The sequence below is a fragment of the Lethenteron reissneri genome, chromosome 44 (assembly GCF_015708825.2).
Source record: "Lethenteron reissneri isolate LAM-NWPU_2019-01 chromosome 44, ASM1570882v1, whole genome shotgun sequence".
Classification (NCBI taxonomy): Eukaryota; Metazoa; Chordata; class Hyperoartia; order Petromyzontiformes; family Petromyzontidae; genus Lethenteron; species Lethenteron reissneri.
This window is the reverse complement of record NC_083822.1, coordinates 4193470-4218623: the sequence shown is the minus strand read 5'-3', so window position 1 is coordinate 4218623 and position 25154 is coordinate 4193470. Positions and strand designations below refer to the sequence as shown.

The following is a 25154-nucleotide window of genomic DNA, read 5'->3' as shown; positions in this document are numbered from 1 at the left end:
AAGATACATTTGAGCAAAACAAAAGCCACTTGCAACAAGTTGACTCAAACAACTTTAGACATTTGCCTGAGGGACACAACATGAAAGGACGTCGGAAAATTAATCTATCGGGCAGCGATTGGAGACGGATTGGCATGAGAACGATTAAATTAAGGGAGAGAGGAGAGCGGATTGGAGTGCTTTTTTTACTTAAATTAGTTATGGAAAGCGTATACACAGACGGAGAATGTTTATTTTTTATTTTTTTTTATTTGGGTGTATTTAATCAGGGTGTATATCGCATCTTTGATGAGCACGGTTGGCTACGTACGGTGCGAAAGAAGTTCAACATACATGCATATTACCCGTTCTTTTGACATGTGAATCGAAAGCATGGACAAAGACAAAGGAAATTAACAAAGGCTAAAGAGTCTGCATATACGCATAAAGACATGCATGCCTGGAATTACAGAGAGAGAGACAGAGGAAAACACATGGATCAGACAATGAGACACATCATATTGACACGTCGCGCAAATAACTAAAACTCAACAATTGTTCTTCTACCAGGTAAGGCCCACAGAGCTACCTAGCTCTTTTTCAGAAGGGACCTGAAAACAAATGACAGCTCAACGAAGTGGCTATCACGTGGAATTGTATAGCAGCAGCCAATTACTCTTAAACGCACGTCTCTCAAGGGTTTGATGGCCGGCGGTCGAGCCTAACGACAGAAGTGGCAGCCAACGGAGAGAACGCGTCCAGAGAGCACGACCGCAGTAGACGTGAAGCGATGAGATCACCTCGGGTGCAGGAGCTAGATGAATTGTTGCATCGCAGGGCCGTGGCGAGGGATGGCGACGGCTTGGGGAGGCCTTCATCCAGCAGTGGATCGATCAAGAGTCAACGTGCAGATATGGGAGCCTTGCGCAGCGGTGGACCTCGCCAGGGCTACAGACCGGGCAACATCACCACCACCATCATCATGAGCCATGGTCTATCCACTTCTGGCTATGTCATCATCATGTGCCCGATACTGCACCTCCGATTAGCGCGGTTGGCTACTTATGCTGTGAAAAAAGTTCAACGTAGATACATACGCACTGGATGAACACGCACGACTGCGGTGTGTGTGTGTGGATGCATCTCTGTATGCGCGTGTAGGAATGCAATCAGACTCAAATTCTGAATCGTATCTTATCTGTACTCGTGAATGTGCGTCTATATATATACGTACACGGGGTAAAATCCGCTTGAACCCACATCAATGTGCTTGCTGCTCGAGCGTCTGGTCACCAGCAGCAGCAGCAGCGAGCCTCCACCGCAATCCTCCGCCCGCCGTCTTAATAGGTGCTCGCTGACAGCACGTCCAGCGCGCAGCCCAGGCATAGGCTACATGGGAGACCACGGCTTGCCTGCTTTCTCGCAGGTTTACTCCGCGGATGGAGATTGAGACGCAGCCGCCGACGCCGCCGCTGGAGTGGAGGGAGGCCGAGAGGTGAAACGAGAGGCGTGGGATGTCTTTTAGCTCAGGTCGCACCAGTTGGAGATTAGATCGAGGCAGCGGTCCAAATATAAACGGATCATTCGAAATGATCCCCGGGCGCAGACGGACGCGCGCGCGCACGGACGCACACAGACTGACGATTCCCACCTTACAGCCCCATTCAGTAAGGGGTGCAAGCTGCTACTCTGTTCGTGAGCACCTGCTGCCTTGTGCATTAGGAGCCGTCCATAAATGATGTCACGCAATTTTGGACGATTTTTACCCCCCCCCTTTGTCACACGGCGTCACAAAAAGTCAGACCCCCCCCTCAAATAAGACGTCACAAATATCTGCCCTCTCCCGCAAAATAAAACATGCTTCAAATCGCTTTAAACTATTGTCATTGTAGTGCGTATTTAATGTGGCGCTGCACTCTGATGTTGTAGGAGAAAACATTCATTAAAAAGTCTATTTACTTAAGTAGAAGGTGTTGTCTATATTTATTTAAAGTTGCACATTTTTACGTGACGTCACATTTCTCAAACCCCCCACCATCGTCACACATCGTTATAAATGTCTGACCCCCCCCCCCCCCCAGGTGCGTGACGTCATTTATGGACGGCCCCTTAAGGCTAGGGGCGGTGCATGACTGTGTGATGGGAACGACGTCAAGCTCCGGCCATCTTTGTCTCTCCGCAGTGGTGGTGATTTACACACCTCGTGAGATACTCGACTTGCGGGGGTTCAAGACACCATTTGGATAGTGCAGTGTTGTCTTGCCTCACGGCAGATGTGGAGCGTATGTTCACAGGAAGGTCCTGTTTTTTTATGCTAATTTACAATTTTAGATTTCCACTGTACCACGCGGGCGTCGGCCATTACATAGATAAGTCAAGATGGCGACACGCAACGCATCTCAGTGAGACCACAGCCGCACTTGTCCATTGTGGGAGCTTAAGAAGCATTGTCTGTAAGTTTGTTTATATTCCTATAATATTGGCAATGCTGTTGTAATGTTGGAATGTCCGTTATAGTGATGTAAATCCCTTTATGGTGCCGTTAAGTTGTAGTAAATACGAGGCCTAGTTAGTAACGAAGCCTGCGACTTTCCTTATTGTGGATGTTACTTGTGATTTAGTAGGTCGAGTCAGACTTGTGCCTATGTTGCGATCCTGAGAGTAAAGATGACGAAGTATCTCATCCACAGTTTAGTGTTATGTGTAATGCTGTACATTTGGGGTGCAGTGGGATGAATACACGATGTGCCTGTATGCAACACACCGGCTTGTGCTCTTGTCTTGTTGTTCAGTGGTAATGTAGGGACCTGGTCCGTCCAGGATCTATTGTTATCTAAGACAATGTTCTGATGCTGTGGTGTTCATTGTGTTGGTCTTTCCGGATTAGAACAGATGCTGTATCTGTGTTTTCTCACCAGTTTTACCTGTTACAATCAATAAATGACGATTGGAGTTGGACGTTCATCCTGGCTCCGAGGGTTTATTGAACGCAAGGTTATCTACTCGACTAGTGGTGCAACGCAGCGCACAGCGAGGCCGAGATAAGTGTGATTCCAAACCTCTACACACCGTTTGGGCAGTGAAGCAAAATCCCATTGTTGTGCTGTACTATGCTCCAACATCTGTGCACCCTCCCTTCACCAATCGGGACTGACCAGCCCGATGAATAATAATAGAATAATAACGCCCACGACCCTCATCTGGCATACAGTAGGGACTGTACATGAATGTTGATTGGTAAACGAGTCGAGTCAACGTGTCCAAGTGTTTACAACAAACAACTGACGGCGCTCATCGTTGCAGGAGACACTGAGCCAACGGTGGAATTCACACATTCTCACGACGGGGGCAGAGTGTCATCGATGCCCCCATTAAGACTCACCAGTGAGCCACGCCTCAGTTCCAGACTGCCACGACTGAAGTCCAGCACTGCAAAAGCCGGGGGTTGGTGGGCCACACAGATGTTTTGAAACTCCCTTCCCGTGGGCATAGAGCAGGGATTATTTTACCTGGGGCGCACGCACCCCGTGGAGGTGCCAGATGCCCTTTCTTGGGGTGCAAGACATGGCCGCATGTTTTTAGAAGGTAAATAATCGAAACACATTAAGCATTGGCACGTAAGTACAACTACTTTGTTTCATCAAACCTTTGTATTTATTAAACATTATACAACCGTTGTTCACGATTGAGAACCAAAGGGGTGCAAGGCTGCAGTAAAGGTTAAGAACCATTGGCATAAAGGTACCATATCCTGGCTTGTCAAGATAATGCGGTACAGCAAAGTATGAACTAATCTCCATCTGCCGTATTGGTGCAGTTGTAGCTTGCACCCATGGGGTTTCTCCGAGTGCTCTGGTTTCCTCCCACACATATCAACACTCGTTAATTGCGTCACCATCTTAATCTACAGGGTGTTGAAAAATGATGGACCCGATTTGAAATTGCGATATCTCTGCAACCACGAACCGCCCATGAATGAAACTCTTACCACTTGAAAGGGCGGGGCATAGAGTTTCAAATGATTACCAATAGATGCCTCTCCCAACGCACAAACAGCCCTTAGCCTCAGTCATTTGCAAGATGGCGACCACACAACACAAGGCGTTTTGTGATCTGCAATTCAGTGACTGAATCTGTTATTGCGGTGCATCGTGCGTTTCAGCATTGATCCGCCAATGTCAAAGAGCATGGTGGCACAATATACCGTGTTTTTGTGCCACCTTTAGCGACTAATCTGGATGACCTCAAAAACAGAATCACGGCAGCGGTGACTTCAGTGGAAGAAGACACTTTGAGAGGCGTTTGGGACGAATTCAACTATCTTCTCGATGTTGTCCGTACAGCAGGTGGAGGGCACATAGAGCATTTATAAAATGGTTAGTAAAACTTGATAACTCATTAAACCGTTTGTAACTTTTTGTGTAATTGTAACATGTTATCATCGTGAAATATACTGCTTTGTAATTGCGTCCATCTTTTTAAACACCCTGAATAGGCACATACGCGTTTGCAGATCGTGCGGTATTGTAATGCAGTTGCATGAATGATTCTACTGTCTAAAAAGTAAAAAGTATTTTCAATGTGCTATACTAGGCGTCATAACATCAACAACATGCACAGACCAGGGTGGTGAAAGATGATCAAGCAATCTCACACGACTGAGATTGCCTTGGGAGGCGTGATAATTTTATTGTTTTATTTTTATATTTTATTATTTCCCCTCTACGTGACTTTACCGAAAGAACCAAGAATAAAAATAAATGAAAAACAAAAAAATGCACTCAGCAGTGAATTATGCCAAGCTCCAGACTGCTAAAAATTGCTTAAAGTATTATCTTGGTCATTATTAAGGCTCATCAGTTGCTCAAATTCCTATGTATGGACTAGCATCTTGTTACATATTGGGTGGTCTTAAATGTCACATGGGAGACTTAGACCACAACTACTTTTTCATCATGTTGAAAAATGTAACATATGATTTGTAAATGTATATAGTATCTTGCTTTTGTTTTACTTTTTTCTTAGGCTTGTATTTATATTTTGCACGTCTTCATAAAAAAAAATCTGATCTTAAGATATAATCTGAAGAAAGTGCACGTATCTTTGTTATTAATCACCAACGCTTGTCATGCGCATAGACAGGCCCCTGACTCATACATGTAGAATCTCCACCACTGGCTTAGAGGTCATCGTAGTTCAAACGCTCCTTTGAGGAGGAAGACACGTGGTTTGATGATTCCACTGCCACTGTCTCTGCCACTTGTCGATGCTGGTGATGACGACATTCGTGATGTCATCCACTATTCCTGGGCATGGCAGCAATGTGGTTCAGGAACAAAATGCCAACGCGGCCGCCTTCTGGCCACAAGAGGGCTTCAGGAGACAGCTCGTGTAGCGTGCCTCGTCCTCCGTTAAAGGAGCGCAGACTAACGTGGTTCACGATGCGACTCATCATCATAATGGATAGTGTGCCGCTTCTTGATGGCGACGATGATGACGATATTGGGAGAGTGCTGTAATTTGGTTGAGACCCGGGAGTTTATTGACATGAGGTCTGGCACCGGACTGGCGCTCTAATCCCAGCCATTTCCTGATCACATCGTCATCGGATGGAAGGGGGGAAGGTGCTCTGGTTTATTTGGGTGGGGGGCGGTCAAGCGAGCTTCTGTCGTTTGACGCACACAACCAATCCTCTTTCCAGTGATTTGTGACCACGCTTAGAGTACCCGAAACATCACTCGCTGCGGTCTTTGAAACCAATCCCAATTCAATACATTTATTCCGTACCCAATGAGTGGTGCAGGTGCTGATGGTTATGGACCCCCATTCGCAATATATCTAGACGACCAAATGACCACGATCTCATCGAATCTAGGAAGCTAAGTGGGACTGCGCCTGGATACCACTTGAATGGTTTAACCGCCAGGGCTTGCCAGGTGTTGTAGGTGTCAGGCTGCGGGCCGCACGGTGGCCAGGAGATGGCAGTACACCAATGGATGAGATCCTCATAAGGTAAACAAAATGTAATGTACACTACACGTATTTTGTCTATTGATTCAATCTATGCGTGCAAAGCTTAGACCGTCATCCCCTTGCATGCGTTAGGTTTATCCGAGAACTCTGGTTTCGTCATTAGAAGTTTCTTTAAATAACCTCAAGGCTCAGTGACGCTCCCTTTGGCAACTTTATTGGCACTCAAAAAAATTGGAAGTATTAGCACGTACATCAGAACATCTAAAAGGTGATGACACGTGGAGGGAATTCGCCCCATCTCATTACTTCCAATTAGCAAAGTTGGCTACGTATGGTGCGAACAGAGATCAAGAAGTTAATCCCGCTCGTTAGGGCAGGAAACCAAAAACAAGCTGGAAGGCAGCGAGACACCGGTGCCAACAATTACCCATGCTCTGTGGTCTGCCAGTAGTGAGGTTGTAGGAGGCACTTGCAATGTATAGTCCGATATCGTGCACATTGTGGGTCATTTTTCTAATTTGGACCATGATGCCGGCAACACAATGGCCGACCCTTGCATAGGACACAACGGGGATCTGTATCGTTCACTATTAATGTTCATGCACCCTCAGCATTATCTGAACTGGTCCTGGGCCTCCCCTATGAGTACCTGTTGCGGTGTGTCAACATCGCTGCTGGGAATACAAAGGCGTGGTGTTGGTCACCCACCCCCTCGTGTGCCGTTCTGGCCTTCATAAATGCTCGCTGAAAGCACATGCCCCAATAGTCCGTTCAGGCTATAGGGGGATCTTTGTGTCAGTGAGTAATGCGTGTGTATCATGGTCAAGCATAGTGACCATCAGAGTGACAGCCAAGGGATTACGTGCGTCAGAGACAGATGGAGCGATTAAATCAGCACGCGTATTGGTGTTCGCTGGATTATTTCGTGTTAGGATGATGCAAGATGGCCAAGGCTTGATGAGGTATTTATTCAGCAGTAGATTGATCATGGTTGATTTTGTGTATGTGTGTGATGGAGCATCGAGGTACTTTCAAGTACAGGCATGATATGGATTGTTGGCATGGCAGGGCCACGAGAAATGACAAACGTCTGGATGGCCTTCACACAGCAGTGGATAGACCATGGCTCATAACCATAACGACGCTGGGATAATAACAAGTGCCGGATTAAGCTAGTGCGGGGCCTGTAGCATCATGTTATAAAGGGGTCCTAAATAAATAAAAAACATGAATATTAAAACACATAAATGTTTAACTTGCATAGTAAAGTAATTAGATTTTTGCATTTGCTACACAGCCAAATAATACGGCAAATCGCTAACCTTAAACACCCAGTCGTTCAAGTTGAAAGCAGTATAGTACTATACTAATAGAGCAAGTGCAGAATCACTGAACCGGAATTGATAGCTTTAAAGCATTTAGCGCGGGGCCCTTGAAAATGCGGAGCCCGTAGCATATGTAGCTACTTTTGCTACTAGGAGAATACGCACTGATAATAACCACGATGCTGTTTAATGAAAGTAGCACTACAAGACGGGAAACGTCGGCCGGAGTTGAGAAAAAGATGGTAGAAGTTTCTCTATACGGACATGGGCCAAACACATCCCTTCTTTGTCGGCTCAAATTTATCAGAGAAATTGTCTCAGGATCTGAGCAACCGTTACCATCTTTTTTATCCGCCGCGATTCTAATATTTTTTTTACCACAATCCAAAGTAGTTGGCCTTTTTGTGAAATCGAGTGTATAGTTCCTCAGCGAGCCTTCGACACTGCACATGGCCTCAAAGTGCACCTGGCCTGGCGCAGGCGCCGTGGTGACGTCACCGTCACTTCGTGGTGAATGGCGGTTGTTGGTATTGTTATTGTTCCTTATGACCACCAGAGGGCAGTAGTTTGCACGCATCGGTTAGTATCCTTCATGGACGATCGAGATGAACTGTAGCAACCAATGCAATCTCCCCTGCCGATTGAGAACTCATGTAGCTCAAAAGCACGACGACTCGAACCATTATCGGTGCATAATCGTTCGTCGCGCCCTTCATTTGACTCACAGGGCTTGGCCAACGTTGCCCAATGCCGGTATAAACACAGCGAGCGGTGTTTGGCCGATACTGAACATTGTCCAACAACTTGTACCCTTTCACACGAACATTATTTCATTCAGTTGGTCAAACATGCTAGCCTTGAGATGGGTTCCATGGATAGATTGAGTCTGCGGATTGAACCCATCCTTTTGGCACTTTGAATACTCGCCCTTTAAGTGCTTGGGTTTTCTACGGATACTCAAGTTTCTTTCTGAGCTCGGATGCCACGTGATAAGCCACTTCGTTGAGCTATCATTTGTGGCCAGGTCGCGTCTGAAAAAGAAGCTAATAGCTCAGTGGGCTATACCTGGTAGAATAAACATAGATATATATTTGTGGTTTGCTTACCTTTCCTATACTTTGCACTCCTATCGTGTTTTTGTATTGTTTGTTGTTGTAACCTTCTGACCTGCCGCCGCTGGATATTTGTAAAAAAAGAGCTTTATGGCTCATCGGATTCCTCCAGTATAAATAAAGATTCTGATTCTTCCACGACACTCATTAAATGTAATTTCCCAAACATCCCAGTGCAGCAGCTTCATGAAAAAGACCAGGCTTGAAGACTCGCTGATGCCTCAAAGGTTACAATAAATGGCATCTGTATGATATTTATTAAAGCGGTCAAACGTTGTGCTTTGATCTTTTTTTTTAGAAAACCGATATGATAATTCTCAACTTGTAACACAGTGCAGTATTCCCTCGCTCTCGAAGAGAGAGATAGAGCGAGACAGGGTATGGCTCCTGCTCGGCGACAATGGGAAAGGGTTTTTTTAACATCATTTGTACGATCCACCAACCGTTACTACCTCCGCTGTGCTAGATGACAGACCACATCCATATCCACCACCAAGTTTGACTTGTGACAGAGCCTTTGTGTTTCAAATGACACTCACGTGGCGTGTGTTAAAGGATGGAAGGCAGGGCGACGCGCAATACGGTTATCGCACGTGTTTATTACAATCTCGCACGTTCACATTGACTTCGAGCGAGCGGAACATGTACAATGACAACACGATAAGAAAGCAGCGCACAAACACCAACTCTAAAGCTCCACGTCTATCCTCGCTCAGAATGGCGAACACGTGAGCGGCATTAACAGGTGCACCCAGAACCACTGACAACAACGCGAGGCCAATTTGGGACAAGTCCCGTTCGTGTGCACCGATTGAGACGAGTCGAGCACACGAGATGGACATAGCGTGGCGACGCGCGTCCAAGTCGCCGTTGTCTTCCCCGCATTAATGGCTACTCGTTTTAGGCGGAGTCGACCTACGCGATGCGCGTGATGGATTCAGATACCATTTGTAACTGTCGCGCTTCGTGGCCAGGGATGGAACTTGGATGTTCAGGTTTTCTGAGATTCTGCGAGAACCACCGAGGACACCGCGTGGAACACGCGCGCGTGCACGCACTAAGCACTACAACAATACCAGGTCACGTATCCACGAATGGCGGGCTTCGTCGCCGCGCCTGTGCAAGGCTAGTTGCACCGCAAGACCACATACACGACCACAAATACTGCATGTCTTCAATGTGCTTAGCTCAACAAACTGCTGAGACAAGCGAAATTGCTGAGCACCTATTAAGGCGGAAAACAAAATAACTCGTAGCTTAGCGTGAACCACGCCCCGGCTGTCTTCATCTCCCCAGTGATGACATTAACACATCACACCTGGTGCTCATGTATGGCTGAGTCGACCTAAAGGTGCCCATGCATACTAGGTTCATTTATAATTCACCACCGATGGACATCGTGAGGAATTGAACCTGAGTCACATAGTTTGGTGCAAAGAAAAGCCTTATATACATATATAAAACCACACAAATACCGTGCACATATGACCAAATCACCAGGATTGCACCCAATCTCATCAGCTCTGGGGAGCTAGGCAGGGTGAGCCTGACTCGTCCTTAAATGGATGACCACTATGCCAAAGAGACGGGTGCAGTCGGTGTTGTAGAGGGCAATGCAGACAAATATATTGTTCTGCACTCTTCCTCCACCGCAGTAAACATGCAACGTTGGCCTGTGATCGCAACCATTGGCCCAACGTTGCACCAACGTTGGCCCAAGATTCCATGTTTACTGGGATAGTCACCAACCCGCACTGGCCAGCGTGGTGAAGTATGCTAAAATAATTGTCTCATCCAGCAATTGATTCATAAAACCGCGTTGCATCTGTACACACAAATACCACACGCACATACAAGACGAAGGCAAATATCCCATGTACACCCTAAACAGACTTTTGGGGAAAGTGCTGTTTGCGACCTATGAAGGCCAGCATGGCACACGAGGGGGTGGGTGGCCAGCACCACACTAGGCCGCCTTTGTCTCCCAAGTAGAGATATGAATGCACCGCACCAGGTACTCGTTTGAGGATGAGTCGACCTCGGGGAGGCCCAAGGACCGGTTCAGATAATTGTCACTGTTGTTGGTGGCCATGAGCGGGAATCAAACTCTGGTCCGCGGGTTTCGTAACGCAATACGCTAACCGTTGCACTGCCGCACGCCATAACCATTGCACTACACGCACGTACACACTGACGGGCACATGCAGAAAACCCATCACGACATCACAAATCAGGTTAGCAATCCGTCTCCAATTTGGAGCTACTGGTTTTTCACCGTCGCCCAACCGCCAGCACAGCTGGAACATCACTGGTTGCTAAGCGACACAAATTGTGTTCGCCGGCGCAATCACTGCCTTGCATCTGTAGGCCCTACCGGTAACATCAACGGCCCTGTGTTTACTCAGGAAGGACTCACACTAGTCCCAGAACCATGTCTGTAGGGAGGCTCCTGCTACATTGAGATGTTTGGCCATTTCTGTGAGGAACAGCCTGACTTCGTGTGGGAGTAAGCGGACAGAAACACACAGCCAAGTGATTTTGAGACGTGAAAACTAAATGGCCATAATATTCATGGAAACATCGTTGTTAGCGACTACTCAATTCGCTATCGTCGACACTGGAGCCAAGTCCTATTACACAGTCGCCATGTGTAGCTCTAGACTATGTAGACTACGGTAAAACCTTGTTATTTCGGTATTTGTGGATAATTGGGCACGGCTGCGCTTTCGGCATCTATTCGCCATGAGCCGAATTTCTATACGGAATGGTTCAATTTCGGCATACACGTGGAGGGACGCCGCGCGCCACGACCAAAACAATGACTGAGTCTAGTGGCGGCGCGCGTGGTCAGCGTTAGTGCAGACCCGTCGCTTTGGACTTTACCTTGTTTGTGCAAGGCAATCCTTTACAAAATATCGTCCATGCCTACATCAAGAAGTAATAGAAAGGGACTGAAGTATACATCCCTTAGTCTGCACGACAAATCAAAAGTTTTGGATAGAATTGATGCAGGCGTGTCAATGCGTATGTTGTGCGAAGATTTTGGAAAACAAATTTGGATTTTTTTTTTTATTGGGGCAGGAGGCATTGGGGAGTACCACTGTGCATAATTCGGAATAGTGCATAATTCGGCAAGGCCAGAGCTCCATGTATAGAATTAACAGGGTTTCACTTTATATATAAATCACACTCAGATGACTGATGTAAACCCTAAACGTATTCTAGAATGACTAGAAATATGAAATTTGGCACAAATATGTCTTGCCACTTCAACAATCCCAAGGTTTTTTCCAATCATATTTAAGACCCAAACATTTCAGACACTAAGCCATGTGCCTAAGATTCCACGTGGCACAGTGTCGTGATTAACACTTGACGACATAACTTACTTTCTTTGTAATCAGTGGACCAAGTAATTGGCCTCTCGTGGAGTGTGCCACTCAAGCAGATAAAAAAAGGCCGCAACTGGATACTCATAAATATGCTCATATGATAGATATATATGTTTAGTTCAAGAAATGTCGTAACATGCAACAATATATAAATCCAGTTCGGTGGTTATCATAATAGACACACTTTAAAGGTTACGAGTTCAAACCCCAGTCAGCATAGTCAATTCAGCCCATCATCTCCTCCCCGCCCCCAATATTGTCTTATGTAGTATTTTAATCCGGCCTTGAGAATGTGGCATTTCCACCGCTGGCTCATGGCAGCCAAATTAAAATTGCACCTTAAACGTCCCAAATTCTCATTTGAGCGAGAGAGATGCTTCGCGGGAGAAAATAAAAAACCCGATAACACAACCTACAGTTTGTGTTCTCGCAAATACAGTCACTGCGTCATTATATGTGCGCTCTGCAAGGCGGAATACTGCACTAGGAAATACTCAAATGACAGACGCACGTCACGACGAATACACACAAACACGCGGATGCACATTCTGGGGTCGCCGCCTTTGTCGACGATACAGCGCGGTCCAGATGTCTTGTGACCCCCAATTAATTAATTGACCCCTCACAGGTTTTTCCCCTTGCATATTCATTTCTGTTTTAAATAAACCTTACTTCAAAACATATTACGTTTTAGATCATTAAATGGGGGGGGGGTCACAAGGCATCTGGACCATCCTGTAGATCAAACCCGGACGGATGATTGAGCCCAAGTCTTATCGTCATGACATGTGCAGTTGACCACAATAAAGTTCAACACAAATACCCGCAGCAGAACACAGATGCCAATGCTCCAGACTGTCCGGGTCAACCCTGCACAACATCTACACGCACGACAACACAATGACGGCTATTTAAAGGGATGGGGATGGGAAGAGGGGTAACGATTTGTGGTGACCGTGGCGCCCTCTAGGATCCGGAGGGAGTAGTCACGTAGACTTCAAAGAACGACAAACGGATTCGACGCTTTTGAAATACAGCATCCACATCGATCGAGTGCAATGTGTTTTGCACTTCTTGTAAAAGGGGCTCTCGCATGGACAATGCATAATTTGATCAGTGGTAATTCATGACTCCGGTTTGATGAGGAAACATGATCCGCCTCGGGTTTTCCAGTCTCGGTTCCGGACGCCAGTATAGCTGGAGGAAATTGATAATTGTTGTAAGACAGAGGAGGCAACGCACGCACCAATGCTGGATTCCACCAGTACGGTTCTTTGTGGGAAGCCGCGTGGGCTGCGTTCGCCCGTTTGCTCGAGAAAGCGCTGATGGTGAATCCACTGCCACCGCACTCCACTTTCTGAGTCGCATCCTGCCTGAGTCTACGCATCTCTTTGTGAGAGACTGTAGGCCTCTGTGCGAGTCTATGGGTCTCTGACGGAGAGCACTGATGATGACGCCATTGCTAGGGCAATCCACTTTCTCTGCATTCCAATTCCTCAACGTGTCTCAATGTGTCTGTGGCTCTCCATGTGCGTCTACGGGTCTTTGTGTGAGTCTATGAGTCTCTATGTGATGATATGGATCTCTGTGTAAGACTATGTGTGAGTGTATTGGTCTGTGTGTTAGTATATGGATGTCTATGTGAGACTATGGGTCTTCGTGTGAGTCTTTTAGTCGATGTGATAAAGTGCTGGTGATGAAGCCACTGCAAGTGTGTTCCAGTTTCTCAATTACACAAACTACACGCATCACCTGATACTGGAAAATCTGAGGTGGACTTTCTTGCCTCTTCAACCTGGAGTCACGAACTGGATTTGATTGAGCCACACAATAAAATCAATGTGTGATAGTTTTGGTTATTGTATATTAATTGTACATTTCCGGCGAATGTAGTGAGGTCAGATGAAAATCAGGGTCCAATTAGCCCCGTGAACATAATCAATTTTGTTAATGCTATCTCAACCGGTGTTCTAGTGGGTAGAACACTGGTTCACCTTCCTCATAGATAATCAGCATGATATAGCCATACCACCCTCCTGCCCAAAGTGTGCCTATGGCTATTCATCCTAAAGAAAGCCTGGTTTAAATTAGGGCCAACAGTGGAGACACGTGTCTCTCCACTGCTCCTTATACATCAACAGTGCTCTCCCTACAAGAGACTGGTCGCAGCCATAAAACTGGAATTTTCACCAACAAGTTCCAACCAATCCTCTTCCCAGTCAACTGGAGCCACGCTTGCCCATGAGAACACCAATCGAGAGGGCTCTACATTCATACAATACAAAGGAAACACGTTGCATGTATACCCATTGATAGGGCGCTTGACTCACAACTCAAACAATTTACGAGTGGCTAATCTTTCTTGGTCAAGAGTCAATTTCGCCCATCATCCAACCCGGGTCGACAAAATCGGGACTACTTCGTGGGTAGACAACAACGGTTATTTTATGCATGGAATTGTCTCAGCCACAGGAATGTGGAATTTTGCACCACCAGGAACTGCAACGGAGAGATGAGCACCGCTCCATCGCTCGTTTGAGCAGTGAGACACTTGAAATGTTGTGTGTTGTAGCTCAACAGTGGATGTCCTGGCCTGGGGAATGTGGAATTTTCATCATCACCACCACCACACCATTGCACGTGCGAGCGTAGAACCATCTTGCGGTTGGGCTCACTCCCACGTCCACTGCGTACGAGGCCGTGAGCCAGGCGAGCGAGTGGGTGGACGCTGGGCAGGCAGGCAGGCAGGCAGGCAGGCAGGGACGCGGACCATCTCGTCCGCAATCAAGCCACCACGCAGCTGTTGGCCTTCTTGATGGGCGGCCGCGCCACCTGTAGGGGCAGGGGCCTCACGGGCAGAGTCTCGCGGCGGCGCTGCAGAGCGGGGCTCAGGCGGCTCGGGAGGTTCACCTCCCGGAGCAGCTGAGCGAAGACCCGCGTCACCCCTCCGTCCTCCTTGGCCGACGTCTCCACCAGGCAATGGTTCCACTGCAGCTCGACAGTGGCACGGGCCACCTGGATCTGCTGCTGGTGAAGGTCCTGCTGCTGCTGCTGCTCCTGCTGCTCCTGCTGCGGCTGCTGAGGCTGCTGCTGAGGCTGCGGTGGCTGGGTGTCCGCCTTGTTGGCGATCACCACGATGGGAGGGCGCTTGTCCTCCTTGATCTCGAGGACCTCTTCGCGGAGCCTCCTCACCTCCTCGAAGGACTGCGGCTCCTCCAGCGAGAAGACCAACGCGAAAGCGTCCCCGTCGCGGATGTACAGCTTGCGCATGGCCGGGAAGCGGTAGCTGCCACTTGTGTCCATCACCTCCAGCTTGATCTTGGAGCCACCGGCCTCATACTCGAGCGCGTAGAGCTCCTCCACCGTGGGGCGGTAGCGCGTCTCGAAGGCGCCCTGGAGGAAGCGCTTGATGATGGACGTCTTGCCCACGCCGGCGGCGCCCAGGAAGACGAGACGCACCTGGGTGCGCTCGGGCACACCAAGAGACATGGTCACCGGTGATCTCCTCGCTCGTGCCAACCCGTGTGTGGGGAGTACGAGTGCTAGTGGTGTCCAGTTGTGGTCGTCGCTGTTGTGGTGGCGGCGGCCTGTTGTTCTAAAAGATGTTCTCCTTTATTCTAATACTTTTTTCTTTGCACGGATATTTATTTTTCTGGGTGTCGTGCTTCGACGAGGCTTTCCTCTTTTAGCAGATGCCCTTATATTGTTTACCCTTTCTTTCCGTGTAGATGTTATTCTTACACCATTTTTGGCTCCTACATATATTTTTTCTTGAACTCTTTATTCGAACGGATGTACTACTTTGATTATTTTTCGTTGATGATTTTCCTTTCAGATGTTCTATATATTTTTCTCAAATGTATATTCTTTTTCTTCTTTCCAGGAACCCCGTGTGTTTTGGTGACGGATCTGCAAAACAACAATCATAACAATAATAAATCCCTTGATGTACCAAGGAAACCCACACCGAGTCTGAGTTGGGAGTGTTCGGCCAACCAGAGTTTCCACGGAAAACGATGCATATGAAAGAGAATATTAAACGGTCCGCACAGATGGATTCAACAATCCGTTTGCTGCACCGCCACCTCGCAGCCAAGCGTGTTTGAAATTTTTAAAAAATTTCACGATCCACAAACCCCTTGCCGCTGAAGGGCGAGATGCCCGGAGGCGAAACATATTTGTCTTTGATTTATTTTTCTCCAAATTATAGTTCCATTTCGGTATCCGAGTCACGTCAAAAGACATTACCAAGCTGTAGCGTGTACACAATTCTTTGGGACACGCCGTGACGGGTACATACTGCAAGGTCCGACCATGTGCTTGTCATTGGTGACCGGGCTAAGACAATCAACTCTCCACACCTTTATAATGACAAGTTGCTCAAACCCTGCTATCAGCGGGCAAGTGATGCGTGACTGACATGGCCATTATGAATTCGCCTGAGCCACTCGAGAACAACTCGATGATGACTGTTGCACATAAAAGTCATAGTTATAGCCCTTTGTCAATACACTGCTGGATTAGAACTGCTCACACCGTGTCGGCCGTGGAGTTTGTTTGACCATACTTCACCACGCTGGTTCGCGAAGGTTCGGTAGGATGACTGTTAGGGGAAGGGGGGGGTGCAGAACCAGTTCAGATATCACTCACCGCTGAATTTTGGTGGCCGGGTCTCGGGACGCAGTGTGCTAACCACCGCGCCACTACTCCACCCAAAGGCATGCTGTCAATTAACATGGCTGGCTGGCAATTTGAACGTAATGCACAGGGTGTAGACTAAAGAGAACAACGTCATTGAGCAGACGTAACGCCGCCTTCCCGTATTTGTTTTTCCGCATAAAAAACGTGAAAACATTTTGCTACACCACATTAGCAGCATTGGTTCAACGCAAGCAAACTCTGGACCAGTTTCCACGTTCACCGTCTCTGGCAGATGTAGGCTTAGCTTAAACCAATGCTGGTGAATTGTCTGATGTTTAAAGGCAAGGTCCCCCGCTGTGAGAAATGGGCTCTAGTTCAACGCAAAACTATACAATACATAATAGGCATAAGGTAGGCTTCGTTGGGGAGAATACAATACAATGTAGGGTTATTGTATACCACAGAGAACCATTGACTCGCAGCGTCCTCGACTCACAAACTCTTAAGTATCCGAGTTTGCAGAGACCGCCTGCATAGGAATACCAGGTGTTATAGGTTTGGCGTGTGACGTCGCCACGAGATGGCAGCAAAGCGTTCATTTCTTGAATCCATGGATTCAGAACTCCCAACGTTACCCCCTCGTCGTGCCCGCGGGGGTCTTCTCGACCCTCTCCAGTTTCCTTGCACGTGAAGCCAAGCACTTCGTGAATAGCATCGTCCATACATACCCCCCCCCCCCCCATGCATGATCATGGCCATGCAGGTGGGTGATCTCTCACTGGGCCATGGAACTTCCACCGTCGCCTGCGATCCTGAGCAACCCCATCAAATAGGCGCGCACGCGGCACGGACTTGCAAAGCGAGGTTGTTTTACATTCCTCAGCACCTTTCATCTCTCTTTCGCCATGTTCTGTACTGAACATTCCTTTGAATTAGCACTGATTTAATCATATTTAAATGCGCGCACATCAAAGAATGTCCGTGACATTTGTTTAAAATTGCCCTTTGGGGATAAAACTCACGTACATATGAAGACAAATATCCCCCGTATAGCCTTAACAGACAGTAGGGGCAAGTGCTGTTAGCGAGCACCTTTCAAGGCCGGCACGGCACACGAGAGGGTGGGTGGCCAGCACCACGCCCGAACGCCTTGAGTCTCCCTAGTGGCGACGTTTACTGCGCCAGGTACTCAATTGAGGCCGAGTCAACCTACGGGAGGCCCAGGGACCGGCTCAAATAATCCCCCCACGGACATAGAACAACAGCCGCCATTCGCCACTAAGTGGCAGTGACGTCACCGCGGCGCTTGTGCCAGGCTATGTGCACGTTAAGGCCACGTGAAATGTCGAATGTCCGCTGGCAGGTCACAAGACAGACCCAGGTGCAATGGGTCGACTGACTGAGATTACTGGCCGATGCACCTGTGCCCCTTACTGTGCGAACTTCCTGTGTTTTATCCACCCAGCGTTCCATTCGTTGTTGTGAGCATCCTTTCTTGCTGGAGGGCGACTGGTACAGGTTATCGTAAAGTCCACTTAGCTCCACATCCTCTTGTACCACATCACTCCATCTCTTCTGTAGCCCGTGCCACGCCCGTTTAGCCCCCTCGAGGAGGCCGAACAAAAGCTATTTAGGCATGTGATGGCTGGGCATGTGGGCTACATGACCCAGCCAATGCAGCCTTGTCTGCTGGAGCAGCTCACCGAAGGGACTTTGTCCAGTTCTTTTAAGGATTTATGAGCACCTCACACGTGGGCAGGACAGCCTAAATGTTTCCAATCTGCGAAGATGCTCCATTAGGGGGATACACGTTTCGCAAGCGTAGAGAAGGGATGGAATGACCTTGGCCGAGAAGACTCGAAGCTTCATATGGAGCGACAGACCAGGTAGCTTCCACATCGTGTTACACAGCCGATGAAAAAATAATGCCGCTCGACTGATTCGGAGTGAGATCTCTGCTGTCAAACCAGAGCCGGTCATGAGCACACTGCCCAGATATGGAAAACTATCCACATTCTCCACAACAACCCCATCACCAATTGGGAGTTGTAGGGGTGGAGTATCTGATGGCAAAAAATGCCCAGGCAGGTGCTACGTTTTGGTGGGGTCGATGGTAAGGCCCCATCTCTTAGTGGCACGCTCCAGGTTTAGCAGCAGCACCTCCAACTCCTCCTCTGAGTGAACAGCAATTACCAGATCATCAGAATACATAATATGGTTGACTAATAGGATCCCTTGACCGCACCTGGGCATCAATGAGCCTCCCATCATATCTGTACCAGACAAAAATTCCTCCGGTAACGCCATTGAAGGCTTCACAAACTATGTAGTCGAAATAGATGCTAAATAATGTGGGAGCCAATGGACAACCCTGTCGCACCCCAAGGTGAACAGGTAATGGATCCGATTCCCCACCATCATGAAGGTCCTTAATGATTGTGAGCAGACGGTCTGAGCACGAAGGATAACCCAAAGCCCTGGCCTACTGATGGTATCATAGGCCTTGACCAGGTCAATAAAGCAGAGATGTAGGTCTTGTTGGAATTCCTTACACCTCTGCTGTAGCAGAGAGACAGAAAGTATAATCTGTGCAGGACCGCTTTTTGCTGAAACCACATTGGGGCTCCGCAAGCCTCTCCTCAGCGTGCCTGGTATGGCGATGTTGAATAATCCATGCCAGGACCTTTCCAGGCACACTGAGGAAGGATATGCCCCTGTAGTTGTTACAGTCTGTGCAATCCCCCTTATTAAAGAGGGAGACCACCAGGGCATCCTTCCATTCCTGCAGAACCCGTCCAGTTGTAGAGACTGTTATTATGATGTCATATTGGGCAGTCTGCGTGCAAACACCACCCTCCATCAGCATTTTGCTTGGGAGATCATCTTTGCCCAGTGATTTTCCTGGTCTCAGACTCTGGATTTCCTTTTGTATTTCCTCAAACAGATGACACTTCAGCCTGTCACTCACAGGGGGTGACGACTTCTTCCAATATTTGAGGCACAGCAGCCTCAGAAGAGTCAACCCCACTGTGCCCAATGATGTTTTCTAGGCTGAGAGATTTCCTCTAACTCACAGACATGCTCAGGAAATCTGCAAACCTGTTCCTGGGGGTCAGAGATCGGATCACCATCCTTTCAGTGCTGCACGGCTCTCCGAACCTCTGAGTGAAGGCTGCGGTAAGCCTCCTCATTCTCTGACATGGGATTCTAAGCCAGCCGGAACACCTGCTCTGTCAGCCAGGGTCTCTGGGGACGTTTGGACCATGCACCTAAAGCCACTATTGTAGTTGCATGAGCCACAGTCCTAAACTTTGCCCATTTCCCCACAGCATCAGAAGTGGGGGAAGATGCCAACCCCAGCTGCAGGCGATGATGAAATTCTTGCTTGCAGGTTTCATCAGCTAGCTGAGACCAGGCCACTTTTGGTTTGGATGGGGTCCTGGATGTACACACACCACCGGAGTGGAAGAATGGCAGGCGCATCTTACAGATGACAAGCCGATGATCAGTGGGCAGATTAGCTCCACGGTAAGTCCTGGTGTCAAGGATATGGGCCCACATCCGCGGTTCCATCACTATATCATACGGCAGATGTTCTTGCTTGGACCCGGCATGCATCCATGATTTTGTGTGGATGCGCCGATGACAGACAACGTATTTGTAATTTCAAGCCCATGGGCTGCACACAAGTCTAGCAGCCTTCTATCGTTGTAATGGAGACGATCTGACCCATGCCTTCCAATCACTCCAGACCACGTGCCAGCATCATGACCCAATCGGGCATTAAAATCACCCAACAGGATGACTCTATCCTGACGGGCCACTTTAGCTAACACCTGTGACAGGAGGTCAAAGAAGGCATCTGACTCATTGGCCCTGCCTGCATCCCTCCACTGATGTTCATCTTCGGTGGGGGCATAAGTTACCACGACCACCACTCCTCATCTCTGGTTGATGGGAAGACGAGCCCAGAGAAGTATTGGGCTTACAGCTCCCCACACCTCACCGCCACCGTCCCACGCCCCCTTCAAATTTGTGTTCAGAAGAACCACTGCCTGTTAATTGGCAATCTCCTACCCCGAGTAGAGGACTGTCCACCCCTCATTGTGCCAGGAGCCAGAGCCAGTCCACTGGACCTCCTGAATACCGCAGAGATCCAGTAGGTACTGGTCCAGCTCCCGACAGAGGAGTGGCAGCCTCTCCTCCGCAGTGAGTGTTTTCGAACATTCCACGTGGAGACCCGCAATGGCTTTTTGCTGTTCATAGAGGAACCCCGAGGGTGAGGATTCAATCGGGTTAGGTCAGGAAAAGTCATAGACACCCTGTCCCCCCGGGGCCTCCGGCACATGCTTATTTCGATTTTTCACACGTGTTTTAGTGGCAGTTAGGTTGAAGGTGGAGGGATTATCAGCCCCTTGCACCCATCCAGAGCCCCCATTGGCCACTGTGGTGGCTGCAAGCACCATCAGGGGAAAAGCCGAATAGCATTGGCCATTACCCCCATAGAATTGCTCGCATCCACCACAGTGTTACCGTCCGGCGCCACCGAGGAGGTAAGGGTTTATTTTTGCTGGACACACGGTCATACAAAGGACTGACACACAGACATAAAGAGTAAAAAAAAAAATTTGAAAGACATTTTTCCGAACGAATTATTCTAAGTCATTATGATTCTCTTTATTTACCCATGAACACCTCGTTGAGTCTCCAGACTCTTTTTCAAGGAGGGTCCTGCGTTGGGATGTTCGGCCAATTCCATTAACGAGTGTTTGAATTCACGTGGAGCGAAATCAGAGCACGCGGAGAAAACCGATCAAGCATAACGCGTGAGGAGGTGGGGAGGGGCACTGTGCACTACCATCTCCTGGCCATACTTCTCTGTCCCGTGGTCAACAACACGTGGCAAGCCTTGGTGGTCACCCACTGAAGTGCTTAACAGGTTCAACGTTGCTGAGCACTTGAGGGTGCGATGAGAAGAGGCTCGTTTGGAGTAATGCTCCCATTATGCGCCCTGCAGGTTCACGCGACGTCATCGACTCGAGTGGGGTCACAACTGTCGGGGCAAGTGCTCTTAACGAGCACCTATTTAGGCCGGTACGGCGCACAGAGAGGGTAGTGGTGGGTGACCAGCGCTACGCCCCAGTCGCCTCTGTCCGCCCAGTGCTGATGTTTAATACACCGCACCAGGTACTCATTTAAGGCTGAGTCGACCGAGGTGACACCCAGGACACATTAGGATATCACTCGCCACGAATGCTTGCCCGTGCACGGGAATCGAACTCAGGTGGCCGGGTTCGTAATGCACTGCGCGCGCGAGCCACTGTGTTACCTCTCCCCAGAACAACACAGACGAAGATCACTCGAATAGCCTTTCGTAATCGGGCAAGTGCTGTTGGCGAGCACCCAATAAGGCAGACAAAGTACACGGGGAGGAGCTGGGGTCGCTGGGTTCGTAGCGCAGTGCGCTAACCACTGCACCATCGATCTCCGAGAACAACACAGACATATCCCATCACGTGCCAGGCTGTTTGCGAGCACCTATTAGGATCATCACAGTACATACGGGATAAGTGGCGTGGCCAGAACAAGCACTCGCGGTCTCCTTTGTCTCACCAGTACTGATGTTGACACGCAACAGGTATTAATTTAAGGCTGAGTTTATCCAGCGCACGCCAAAGCCAAGTTTTATGCATCTATCGCCACTGGCGATTGCCATATGACCTGGTATCGAACCCTGGTGTTTGGTTAGAGGCAGCACTCGCAATAAAGATTGCACAAAGGCAAACACACCCGCACTGTAAACGTGTATGCACCCACACACAATTCACTGGGTGCAGACTTGTTCATACGCACAAACGCACGTGCACACGGACACGCACGCACAAACACACGCACGCGCGCGCTATTCACACCTGCAAACGCCACACACACACAATTATAACACAATTGTAAAAAAAAAAATCGATATCACCGGGGTTGGTCAAACATCCCATGACTGCAAATCACGCAATTGGGATGATACACAGCGGCAGTCAGCGGCAGCAGCAGCAGCATCGCCCCTCCCCCTACTGTGGGAACTTTGGCCAGGGCCATCCTGAAAAAAAGAGTCTTGAGACTCAGAGTGATGCTTTTCGGGATGAACACGTGTTGTAACAACAATAATGACAGATATGATTGCACGCGTACGCATACACACGCGCAAAGTAATTAACGCGTACATACTTGAATATAAAAATAAGCTAAATAGCTCCGTGGGCTTTACATGGTAAGATTAAAAAAAAGATAATTATTTAGTTTTATTTGTATAAAATTTTTACTGATTTGTTTACCTTTTCTCTACTTTGCACACCTATTGTTGTATTGTTTGTTGTTGTAACGTTCTGAGCTGCCCCTACTGGACATCTGTTAAAAAGAGCTTTATTGCTCATCGGATTACTCCAGTACGAATACATATTGTGATATACATTCATGTGCACACACAGAGTTCAAACACACACACCCGCAATACACATATATAATCCTAGAGTCATTATTTACATCCCTACCGAATGAAAGGGTTGTATGAATACTTAGTGTACTTCACTATGGGCAGAGGAGCGTGGGGTGGGAGAGATATGCAAGGCCGACTGAGAATCGAACTTAAGTGGCCTGGTTCACGGTTCAGTGCGCTAACCACAGCGTCACCGCTCCTCCTCGATGTACAAACGATACGGTGCCAATTCGAGCGCATACGCTATTCAAATACGCATGCGATTCACGCAGAAACAGACAACAGTGCAAACACGCGTGCAAATACACACGCGTGCAAACAGATGATTGCACACAAACACACGCACGTGTATATGGTCATGTAAATATCAATTTAAGAAATGCAAAATCGTGCTAATAACAAATCTAATGCTCACGGTCTGTAACGTATTCGTACAAACAAACGCGACATATGAACACATTCAATTGAAATACAGCGCGTGCACAAACGGCACTGACGCGCAACAGACGCGCATGCATTGACTGAAAAATAAACTCGCACAAGGACAATTCACACTCGCAATTCAAACCGCACGAATGCGCAATTTAAACACCCGAATGCCTTTCACGGCTAAAACTCGCACATGGCGCATGTGACAAGCACAACATTTCCCGAGCGCAGCTGTGATTCACACACACACGATCACAACTCACACCGCTACATTCACTCTCTCTTACAAAGACAAAGATGCACAGTGTAGCCTTAACAGACTGTTGGGGCAGCAAGTGCTGTTAGCGAGCACCTGTGAAGGCCGGCAAGGTGCACGGGGCGGTGGGTGGCCAAAACCACGCCCGACCGCCTTTGTCTTCCTAGTGGCTAGACACCGCACCAGGTACTAAATTGAGGCTGAGTCGACCTTGGGGAGGCCAATGATCGGTTCGAACAATCTTCACTGGTGTTGGCCGCGAGCGGGAATCGAACTCGGTTCACCGGGTTCATAGCGCTACACGACCACTCTCTCCGACACACACACACGCGCACAATGTATACCCCCACACAGTTTATCTCCCACACAAAGACAAAGATCCCCCGTCTGGCCTTAACAGACTTTTTGGGGCAAAGTGCAGTTAGCGAACCACCTCTGTAGGCCGGCACGGCACAGGAGGGGGTGGGTGGCCAGCACCACGCCCGACCGCCTTTGTCTCACTGGCGATGTTTACACATAGGACCAGCTCCTCGTTTAAGGCCGAGTCGAGCGAGGGAGCGGTTCAAATAACCTTCACCGTTGTTGGCCGTGAGCGGCACTAACCACTACGCCACCGCTCCCCCTAATTCACACACACACAGACGCGCCGCGTATCTTGTCGGTCGTCAACGTCTCCCTCATTTACCTTGCGACCAACGCGCTCACACCTCAGAGCACACGATGGCAGCGGGCAGGTGCAGCTCTCAGTCCAGAGAGGATGTGTGCCCCGATGTCCCGTATCCTGTGCCTTTTATAACGCTCCGCCAAACGCTCCCTCCCTCTCTCTCCCCTTGCAGCCAAGGCCACACCCCCGCACAGCCCTGAGATAGAGTAGCTCAGCTTTCTCTCTACACACACAAAGATCCCCCCCCCACCCCCCCCCCCCCTGTATAACCTTTAAGAGATCGTTGGGGCAAGTGTTGTTCGTGAGCACCTATGAAGGCACACACGTGCATATAGACACACACACACATTCGGACCACCCACAGAAAGACGAGCAGCTGCCACGAGTGGGCACGATGAGAGATGTGAGCGGGGGCTCAGTGCCCGGTTCAGCGAGAGGAGCTTGAGGGCGGTGTTGTTCATGCACGACCCCGCGACACTAAATCACGCCTAATAGAGGCAATGAAAGCCGCATCTGGGTCACCTGGTTACCTCATTCTACCCTTCCCGTGCACCTGTCCCATTGAAATGCACATATGCATGCGCGCGTGTGTCTGTGCGTCCATGCGCGCGCGCACGCACGTGCGTTAATATGCATTGCATGTGGGGAGCAGAAGTGGAGTGGTTAGCGCACTGCGGCACGGGCTCGATTCCTGCTCGCTGCCAACACCGGCGACGAATATCTGAAACCGCTCCTGGGCCTCCCCTAGGTCGACTCGGCCTCAAATCAGTACCTGGTGCGATCTGTAAAATGTCGCCGCTGGAGAGACAAAGGCGGAGCGGCGTGGTGCTGGCCATCCACCTCCTCGTGTTCCGTACTGGCATTCTTAGGTTCTCGCTAACATTGCTTTCCCC

At 48.8% G+C, this 25154-nt stretch overlaps 1 protein-coding gene across 1 annotated transcript; it reads right to left on the bottom strand.

The window, feature by feature from the left end:
• Positions 1 to 9023: 9023 nt before the first annotated feature.
• Positions 9024 to 24352, bottom strand: LOC133353552 (ras-related protein Rap-1b-like). The gene is made up of 2 exons (XM_061569874.1): positions 24283 to 24352; positions 9024 to 15690 (listed from the first exon to the last, which is right to left on the bottom strand). Exon 2 carries the CDS (start codon positions 15268 to 15270, stop codon positions 14566 to 14568), a length of 705 nt encoding a protein of 234 aa, XP_061425858.1. The 5' UTR covers positions 15271 to 15690; positions 24283 to 24352; the 3' UTR covers positions 9024 to 14565.
• Between the last annotated feature and the right edge of the window lie 802 nt (positions 24353 to 25154).